This window comes from Aythya marila (genome assembly GCF_965140915.1).
Source record: "Aythya marila genome assembly, contig: HAP1_HAP1_SCAFFOLD_1147, whole genome shotgun sequence".
NCBI classification, from domain to species: domain Eukaryota; kingdom Metazoa; phylum Chordata; class Aves; order Anseriformes; family Anatidae; genus Aythya; species Aythya marila.
The window spans coordinates 3759-13702 of record NW_028136654.1 but is presented as its reverse complement, the minus strand read 5'-3'; the positions used below and the strand labels follow the sequence as shown (position 1 = coordinate 13702).

Genomic DNA, 9944 nt, shown 5'->3' with positions numbered 1-9944 from the left:
GGCCGTGACCTTTGACCCCCCCGGGGTCACGCCCTTTGACCCCTGACCCCCCCTTGACCCCCACGACCCCCCCCGGAGCCCTCGCCCCCCCCCCCCACCTCCCCATTTCCCCTCCCCCACCCTTGTGCCCCTCCCCCCCCGGCTTCTTTGCCCCTCCCCCCCCCCCGGTGACCTTTGACCTTTGACCCCTCCCCCAGGCCCCCCACGTGACCCTGCCCCTGAGGGGGCTGCACCGGGCCCCGCCCCTCCGGGCTGCGCCGGGGGGGGAGGGGGGGGAGGAGGAGGAGCCCCCCCGGGGGATGGTAAGGGGGGGGAGGGGCGGGGGGAGGGGCATGATGGAGGGGGAGGGGCTATGGGAAAGGGGGAGGGGCATGGAGGAGGGGGAGGGGCTATGGGAAAGGGGGAGGGGCAAGGGGGGAGGGGAGGGGCTTAGGGGAGGGGGATGTGGGGGAGGGGCGAGGGGAGGGGCAATTTGGGAGGGGGGAGGGGCAATGGGAAAGGGGGAGGGGCAAGGGAGGAGGGGGGAGGGGCAATTTGGGAGGGGGAGGGCAAAGGGTGGGGGGAGGGGCAGAGGGGGAGGGGAGGGGCAATGGGGTGGGGGAGGGGCAATGGGGAGGGGCTTGAGGAGGGGAGGGGCAGCGGGGAAGGGGGAGGGGCAAGGGGAGGGCTGGGGGAGGGGCCATGGGGCAGGGGGCGGGGCAGTGAGGAAGGGGGGAGGGGCATTGAGGAGGGGGGAGGGGCAGGGAAAATGGGGGAGGGGAGGGGGGAGGGGAGGAGGGGGAGGGGCAAAGGGGGTGGGGGAGGGGCGGGGGGGTCAGCAGGACCCCCCCCCTCCCCCCCCCCTCCCCCCCCTCCCCCCCCCCCCCAGGCGCTGTCCCGGCAGAGCCCCGTGCCCAGCACCCGCCTGGGCCGGCTGGCGGCCATGGGGGGTACGGGGGGGCCCTAAAATGGGGGGGGTCCCAAAAATGGGGGAGGTCCTAAAAAAAATGGGGGGGGTCCTAAAAAGGGGAGGGGGTCCTAAAAAAATGGGGGGGGTCCTAAAAAGGTGGGGAGGGGTCCCAAAAAGGAGGGGGGGTCCTAGAAATGGGGGGGGTCCTAGAAATTGGGGGGGTCCTAAAAATGGGGGGGGGTCCTAAAAAGGAGGGGGGGAGTCCTAAAAATGGGGGGGGGTCCTAGAAATTGGGGGGGTCCCAAAAATGGGGGGGGGATCCTAAAAAGGAGGGGGGGGTCCTAAAAATGGGGGGGGGTCCTAAAAATGGGGGGGGGTCCTAAAAAAATGGGGGGGGTCCTAAAAAAAATTGGGGGATTCTAAAGATCCGAGGGGGGGTCCTAAAAATTGGGGGGGGTCCCAAAAAAATGGGGGGGTCCTAAAAAGCCGGGGGGGTCCCAAAAACCAGGGGGAAAACCCCAAAAATGGGGGGGGGAATCCCAAAATGGGGAGGGGGACCCTAAAAAGGGGGGGGTGACCCCAAAAATTTTGGGGGGGGGTCTCACTGTGTCCCCCCCCCCAGGTGTGGCCGCGGGGCTGGGGCTGGAGGCGCTGGGGTCAATGCTGAGGGGGGGGCGCCCCCCCCACGGTGAGTGAGGGGATTTGGGGTCGGGGGGGGGTTATTTAGGGTCAGGGGGTTATTTAGGGTCAGGGGGTTATTTAGGGTCAGAGGGGGGATTTGGGGTCAGGGGGTTATTTAGGGTCGGGGGGGGCATTTGGGGTCAGGGGGGCATTTGGGGTCGGGGGGGGCATTTGGGGTTGGGGGCGGCATTTGGGGTCGGGGGGGGCATTTGGGGTCGGGGGGGCATTTGGGGTTGGGGGCGGCATTTAGGGTCGGGGGGGCATTTAAGGCCAGGAGGTTATTTAGGGTCAAGGGGTTATTTGGGGTCAGGGGGGTTATTTAGGGCCGGGGGGGATTTAGGGTCAAGGAGTTATTTGGGGTCGGGGGGGCATTTAGGGTCGGGAGGGGATTGGAGGGGGCATTTAGGGTCAGGGGGGCATTTGGGGTCGGGGGGGTATTTAGGGTTGGGGGGGCTACTTAGGGTGGGAGGGTATTTGGGGTCAGGGGTTGTTGGGGGGGGCATTTGGGGGGTGTGGCATTTAGGGTCGGGGTTATTTAGGGTCGGGGGGGCATTTTGGGGTGGGGGGGGTCACTGGGGGGGTTATTTGGGGTGGGGGGGATATAGGGGGGTTATTTGGGGCAGGGAGGTTATGGGGGAGTTATTTGGGGTGGGGGGGTCACTGGGGGGTTATTTTGGGGCGGGGGGGTTATTAGGGGCGGGGGGGTCATTGGGGGGATTATTTGGGGCGGGAGGGTTATGGGGGGGTTATTTGGGGTGGGGGTGTTTATAGGGGGGTTATTTGGGGCAGGAAGGTTATGGGGGGGTTATTTGGGGTGGGGAGGGTTATGGGGGGGTCATTTTTTGGGGCGGGGGGGTCACTGGGGCTGTGTCCCCGCAGCCCCCCCCCTGTCGGAGGCCAGCGCCCGGCGCCTTGCGGCCGCCCTGTGCCGCCTGCGGGGAGCGGCCCTAAAAGTGGGGCAGGTCCTGAGCATGCAAGGTCGGCCCTATAAGGATCCTATAGGGGATCCTATAAGGGGGGGGGGTATTTGGGGTCCGGGGGGGGCTGGGGACCCTATATGGGGGCTGGGGAGGGGGATTGGGGGGGTTTGGGGGGGCTCAGTGAGCATCCAAGGTCGGCCCTATAAGGACCCTATAGGGGATCCTATATGGGGGGGGGGTATTTGGGGTCCGGGGGGGGCTGGGGACCCTGTATGGGGGCTGGGGAGGGGGATTGGGGGGGTTTGGGGGGGTGTTATGGGGTTTGGGGGGGCTCGGTTGAGCATCCAAGGTCGGCCCTATAAGGACCCTATAGGGGATCCTATATGGGGGGGGGGTATTTGGGGTCGGGGGGGGGCTGGGGACCCTATATGGGGGCTGGGGAGGGGGATTGGGGGGGTTTGGGGGGGCTCAGTGAGCATCCAAGGTCGGCCCTATAAGGACCCTATAGGGAATCCTATATGGGGAGGGGGTATTTGGGGTCGGGGGGGGGCTGGGGACCCTATATGGGGGCTGGGGAGGGGGATTGGGGGGGTTTGGGGGGGTGTTATGGGGTTTGGGGGGGCTCGGTTGAGTATCCAAGGTCGGCCCTATAAGGATCCTATAGGGGATCCTATATGGGGGGGGGGTATTTGGGGTCGGGGGGGGGCCTGGGGACCCTATATGGGGGCTGGGGAGGGTCGGGGGGGTTTGAGGGGGTGTTATGGGGTTTGGGGGTCTCCTTGATTTTGTGATCAGGGTGGGATTTGGGATTTGGGATTTGGGGTCTCCGTGGTGCCACGATTAGGGTGGGCTTTAGGATTTGGGATTTCTGCCTCCGCGGGGCTGCGATCGGGGCGAAATTTGGCATTTGGGGCCTCCTCGCTGCTGCGCTTGGGGTTGCCCTTTAGGATTGGGGATTTGGGGTCCCGGTGCCGCGTTGGGGGGCTTTTAGGATTTCGCCGTCCCCCCAGACCCCGCAGTGCTCCCCCCTCAGCTCCGCCGCGCCTTGGAGCGGGCGCGCCAGGGCGCCGACTTCATGCCCAGCTCCCAGACCTCCGTAAGCCCCTTTTTCCCCCCTTTCACCCCATTTTGGGGCCAAACCTTGGGATTTTGGGGGCTGACCTTTGACCCCGCAGCGGGTGCTGGCCGCCGAATTGGGGTCGGGGTGGCGGGGGCGCCTGGGGGCGTTTGAGGAGCTCCCGTTCGCCGCCGCCTCCATCGGGCAGGTTCACCGCGCCGCCCTGCCCGACGGCACCCCGCTGGCCATCAAGGTGCAGGTGAGCCCTTTTTTGAGGTGAAATCCTACAATTTTGGGGTTTCCCAAACCCAAAAAATCCTTTAAACCCCCCCTTTTTTTTCCTCGCCCCCCCCCCAGTACCCCGGCGTCGCCCGCAGCATCGCCAGCGACGTCTCCAACCTGCTGGCGCTCCTCAAGGTGACCCCGGGCTTGCCGGAAGGTAAGCTGGGATTTTTGGGGTGAAAAAGGGGGAAATTGGGTCTTTCCAAATTTGGGGGACCCCCCCCCATGTGTCTTCGCCCCCCCCCCAGGGCTGTTTGCCGACAGGACCCTGCGGCTGCTGCAGGAGGAGCTGCAGTGGGAGTGCGACTACCGGCGCGAGGCCGGCTGCGCGCGCGCCTTCAGGTGGCTTTTGGGGTCGTCCCCGCGACCCCATAAGGTCCCCGTGACCCCACAAGGTCCCCACAAGGTCCCCACGGGGTCTTTATGGGGTCATCTGGTGCCCACGCCACCCCCCGTGTCACCGTGTCCCCCCCCCACTGCGTGCGCAAAGCTCGCCGGTGTCGCCGTGCGCACCCTGGGGTCTCCATGGGGTCACCGTGGGGTCCCCAATGTCCCCAAGGGGTCCCCGGTGTCCCTGATGATGTCCCCAATGGCCCCCCAAGTCCTCCAATGTCCCCTTCATGTCCCCAACGTCCCCAAGGTCCCCAGTGATGTCCCAATGTCCCCAATACCCACCAATATCCCCCAATGTCCCCTAATATCCCCCAATGCCCCCAATGTCCCCAGTGTCCCCAATATCCCCTGATGTCCCCAATGCTCTCAATATCCCCTTAATGTCCCCAATACCCCCAATACCCCAGTGATGTCCCCGATGTCCCCAATGTCCCCGTGTCCCCATATCCCTCAATGTCCCCCAATGTCCCCAATATCCCCAATACCCCCAATATTCCCAATACTCCCAACGTTCCCAATACCCCAGTAATGTCCCCAATGTCCCCAATACCCCAGTGACGTCCCCAATACCCCAGTAATGTCCCCAATGTCCCCAATGTCCCCAATACCCCAGTGACGTCCCCAATACCCCAGTAATGTCCCCAATGTCCCCAATGTCCCCAATACCCCAGTAATGTCCCCAATATCCCAGTAATGTCCCCATGTCCCCAATACCCCAGTAATGTCCCCGATGTCCCCATGTCCCCGATACCCCAGTAATGTCCCCGTGTCCCCTGTCCCCAGTGTCCCCAATACCCCAGTAATGTCCCCAATACCCCAGTGACGTCCCCGATGTCCCCATGTCCCCAATACCCCAGTAATGTCCCCGATGTCCCCAATGTCCCCATGTCCCCGATACCCCAGTGATGTCCCCGATGTCCCCAATGTCCCCATGTCCCCAATACCCCAGTGACGTCCCCAATGTCCCCATGTCCCCGATACCCCAGTGATGTCCCCGATGTCCCCATGTCCCCGTGTCCCCTGTCCCCAGGCAGCTGCTCTCCTCGGACCCGTTCTTCTCGGTGCCGCGGGTGGTGCAGGAGCTGAGCACCCGGCGCGTCCTCGCCATGGAGCTGGCGCCCGGCGTCCCCCTGGAGCGCTGCCGCCACCTGCCCCAAAAAACCCGGGACGAGGTGGGGACCCCAAATCCCTAAAGGACCCCCCCGGTGTCCCCATGTCCCCCCCAGTGTCCCTGTGTTGTCCCCATGTCCCCCCCGGTGTCCCTGTGTCACCCCCTGGTGTCCCCCTGGAGCGCTGCCGCCACCTGCCCCAAAAAACCCGGGACGAGGTGGGGGACCCCAAATCCCAATGGGACCCCCTGGTGGCCCCATATCCCCCCCAGTGTCCCCATGTCCCCCCCGGTGTCCCTGTGTCACCCCGGGTGTCCCCATGTCCCCATATCCCCCAGGTGTCCCCATATTCCCCCCTGGTGTCCCCATATCCAGATCAATGGGGAGGTGTTTTGGGGTGGGCTTTTGGGGTCGGGGTCCCCCAGCCCCTGACCCCCCCCCCGTTTTGGGGTTTTTCCCCCCCCAGGTGTCCCCATAGGGGCTCTATGGGGGGGCTTTTGGGGTGGAATGGGCTGCGCCCCGCTATAGGGGATCTATGGGGAATGGGGGTTTTGGGGTGGGCTTTTGGGGTCGGGGTCCCCCAGCCCCTGACCCCACCCCACTTTTGGGGTTTTTCCCCCCCCCAGCTGTGCACGCAGCTGCTGCGCCTGTGCCTGCGGGAGCTGCTGGAGTTCCGCCTGCTGCAGGGCGACCCCAATTGGGCCAACTTCCTCTACGACCCCACCCGGCACCGCGTGAGCGCGGCCCCATAACGGGCTGACCCTAAAAAGAGAGGGGGTGACCCCAAAAGGGGGGGTGGTACTAAAAGGGACGCTGACCCCTAAAGGGAAATCTGGTGTGAAATGGGGGGTGTGGGGCTAAATGGGAGGTGTGACCCTAAAAAGGGGGGCTGGCCCTAAAAGGGGGGCTGACCCTAAATAAGGATCCTAGCCCTAAAAGGGTGCCTGGCCCTAAATAAGGATCCTGGCTCTATAACAGAGTCTGACCCTAAATGGGGAGTCTGACCCTAAAAGGGAGTCTGACCCTAAAAGGGGACCTGACCCTAAATAGGAATCATGACCCTAAAAAGGGGGGCTGACACTAAAAGGGGGGGGTGATACTAAAACGGAGGCTGACCCCTAAAGGGAAATCTGGTGTGAAATGGGGGGTGTGGGGCTAAATGGGAGCCGTGACCCTAAATAAGGAGCCTGATCCTAAATAGGAATCATGACCCTAAAAAGGGGGGCTGACCCTAAATAAGGAGCCTGGCCCTAAAAGGGAGTCTGACCCTAAATAAGAATCCTGGCCCTAAAAGGGAGTCTGACCCTAAAAGGGGGGCTGACCCTAAAAGGGAATCTGACCCTAAATAGGAACCATGACCCTAAAAAGGGGGGCTGACCCTAAAAGGGGGTCTGACCCTAAATAAGGAGCCTGGCCCTAAAAGGGAGCCTGACCCTAAAAGGGAGTCCAACCCTAAATAGGGGACCCGGCCCTAAATAAGGACCCTGACCCTAAAAGAGAGACTGATCCTATATAGGAAACATGACCCTAAATGGGGATCCCAACCTTAAATAGGACCCATGACCCTAAAAGGGAGGCCAGACCCTAAAAGGGAGGCCTGACCCTAAAAGGGAGCCCCCACCCTATAACCATGCCCCCCCCCCCCAGATGACCCTACTGGACTTTGGGGCGAGCCGCTCTCTGGACAAGGACTTCACTGACCACTACGTCGAGGTATGGGGACCCCAAAAAAAATAAAAAACCCTTTTTTACCCAAAAAAAACCTTTTTGACCCCAAAAAAAACCCCTCCAGGTGATGCGGGCGGCGGCGGACGGGGACCGGGCCAAGGTGCTGCAGAAATCCCGAGACCTCAAATTCCTCACGGGATACGAGAGCAAGGTGGGGCTTATAGGGTCGGGGGGGGCTTATAGGGTCGGGGGGGGGCACACCCCATATAGGGGATCCCTTTGGGGTCGCTGACCCCCCCCCGGTTCCTTTTATCCCCCCCTCATTTTTTTTCGGGGCTCTTTTTGGGGTGGAATGGGGTGCCCCCTGCTATAGGGGATCTATGGGGAGGGTGTTTTGGGGGGTGTTTTGGGGTCGGGGGGGGCACACCCCATATAGGGGATCCCTTTAGGGTCGCTGACACCCCCCCAATTCATTTTAACCCCCCCCATTTTTTTTAGGGGCTTTATGGGGGGTTTTTGGGATCGAGGGGTGCACCCTGCTATAGGGGATCTATGGGGTATGGGGTTTTTGGGGGGGTGTTTTGGGGTCAGGGGGGGCCACACCCCATTATAGGGGCCCTCTGGGGGGGCTTTTGGGGTTGAGGAGGGGCTTTTGGGGTTTGGGGGGGCTTTTTGGGGTTTGGGGGGGCTTTTGGGGTTTGAGGGGTGCACCCCTATATCGGGGCTCTGGGGGGTCCTTTTGGGGTCTGGGGGGAGTTTTTTGGGGTTTGGGGGGGGGTTTTGGGGTCGGGGGTCCTCACCCCTTTATAGGACCTCTATGGGGGGGCCTTTTGGGGTTTGGGGGCGCTTTTGGGGTTGGGGGTCCTCACCCCTTTATAGGACCTCTATGAGGGGTCTTTTTGGGGTTTGGGGGGCCTTTTGGGGTTTGGGGGGGTGCACCTCTATATAGGGGCTCTGGGGGGGGCTTTTGGGGTTGAGGGGGGGCCTTTTGGGGTTTGGGGGGCCTTTTGGGGTTGGGGGCCTCACCCCTCTACAGGGGCTCTATGGGGGGGCCTTTTGGGATTTGGGGGCACTTTTGGGGTCGGGGGTCCTCACCCCTCTATAAGACCTCTATGGGGGGTCTTTTTGGGATTTGGGGGCGCTTTTGGGGTCGGGGGCCCTCACCCCTTTATAGGACCTTTTTGGGGGGGGTGCTGACCCCTTTCCCCCCCCCCCCCCTTTTTATTATTATTTTTTTTCCCCTTTTTGGGGCCAGGAGATGGAGGAGGCTCACGTGGAGGCGGTGCTGCTGCTGGGGGAGCCTTTTTCGGGGGGGGGGCTTTGGGATTTCGGGGCGCAGCGCACGGCCCCCCGCCTGCGGGCGCTGCTCCCCCACCTCCTGCGCCAGCGCCTGGTGCCCCCCCCCGCCCAGAGCCTGGCCCTACACCGCAAACTGGCGGGGGCTTTCCTGGCCTGCGCCCACCTGGGGGGGCGCGTCCCCTGCCGAGACGTCTTCGAGGAGCACTACGGGCGCTACTGGGGGCGCCCCAAATAAATGGGGGGCATCCCAAATAAATGGGGGGCATCCCAAATACATTGGGGGGTGCCCCGAATCCATTGGGGGCATCCCAAATCCATTGGGGGGCATCCCAAATAAGTTGGGGGCGCCCCAAATAAATTGGGGGCGCCCCAAATAAATTGGGGGGGCGCCCCGAATCCATTGGGGGCATCCCAAATCCATTGGGGGGCATCCCAAATCAATTGGGGGTGCTCCAAGTCAATTGGAGGGCGCCCCAAATAAATTGGGGGGCGCCCCAAATAAATTGGGGGGCGCCCCGAATCCCAAATAAATGGGGGGCATCCCAAATAAATTGGGGGGGGGAGTTGGGAAGGGGGGAGGTGGGAAAGGGGGGGCTGCGCGTCCCCAGCGGGCAATAAAGGGTTAATTGTTCCCGATTGGTGGATGACTTATAGGGTGTTTTTCCCAAAAAGGGGATTTTTCCCCAAAAAGGGGGAGTTGTCCCCTGCCGAGACGTCTTCGAGGAGCACTACGGGCGCTACTGGGGGCGCCCCAAATAAATGGGGGGCATCCCAAATACATTGGGGGGTGCCCCGAATCCATTGGGGGCATCCCAAATACATTGGGGGGCATCCCAAATAAATTGGGGGCGCCCCAAATAAATTGGGGGGCGCCCCGAATCCATTGGGGGCATCCCAAATAAATTGGGGGCGCCCCAAATAAATTGGGGGGCGCCCCGAATCCATTGGGGGCATCCCAAATAAATGGGGGGCATCCCAAATACATGGGGGGTGCCCCAAATCAATTGGAGGGGGGAGGTGGGAAAGGGGGGGCTGCGCGTCCCCAGTGGGCAATAAAGGGTTAATGGTTACAGGAATGATGACTTGTAGGGTGTTTTTTTCCAAAAATGGGGGATTTTTCCCCAAAAGGAGGGAGTTTTTCCCAAAAAGGGAGAAACTCTTACCAAAAAAATGGGGAATTTTTCCTAAAAAGGGGGAATTTATCCCCAAAAAGGGGGAATTTTTCCAAAAAAGGGGGAATTGTTACCCAAAAAAGGGGAATTGTTCCCCAAAAATGGGGAATGTTTCCCAAAAAACAGGGAATTGTTCCCAAAAAGGGGAGTTGTTCTCAAAAAAGGAGGAATTGTTATGAAAAAAGGGGGAATTGTTACCAAAAAAGGGGGAATTGTTACCAAAAAGGGGGATTTTTTCCCAAAAAAGGGGGAATTTTTCCAAAACAGGGGGAAATGTTCCCCAAAAAAGGGGAATTGCTCCCCAAAAATGGGGAGTTTTTCCAAAAAAACAGGGAATTGTTCCCCAAAAAGGGGGAATCATTACCAAAAAGGGGGAATTGTTGCCAAAAAAGGGAAGTTGTTCCCCCAAAAGGGGGGATTTTTCCCTAAAATGGGGAATTTTTCCTCAAAATGGGGATTTTTTTCCCTAAAATG

General features: G+C 61.2%; 1 protein-coding gene across 1 annotated transcript; it reads left to right on the top strand.

Moving 5' to 3' along the window:
• Positions 1-176: 176 nt before the first annotated feature.
• Positions 177-8786, top strand: COQ8B (coenzyme Q8B). Its single transcript, XM_082785992.1, has 13 exons — positions 177-302; positions 869-929; positions 1512-1577; positions 2450-2548; positions 3501-3586; positions 3666-3806; positions 3905-3986; positions 4078-4171; positions 5253-5394; positions 5958-6065; positions 6979-7044; positions 7124-7210; positions 8255-8786. The coding sequence occupies exons 1-13, from the start codon at positions 300-302 to the stop codon at positions 8531-8533; spliced, it is 1314 nt and encodes a 437-aa protein (XP_082642118.1). The 5' UTR covers positions 177-299; the 3' UTR covers positions 8534-8786.
• Positions 8787-9944: the final 1158 nt, after the last annotated feature.

What these genes read in the sequence shown, in the direction of transcription:
- COQ8B (XM_082785992.1), top strand. An exon ending in TGCCCAGCTCCCAGACCTCC is followed by an intron (nt 3,587 to 3,665) that starts GTAAGCCCCTTT and finishes TTGACCCCGCAG; the next exon opens with CGGGTGCTGGCCGCCGAATT. An exon ending in GACCCCGGGCTTGCCGGAAG is followed by an intron (nt 3,987 to 4,077) that starts GTAAGCTGGGAT and finishes CCCCCCCCCCAG; the next exon opens with GGCTGTTTGCCGACAGGACC.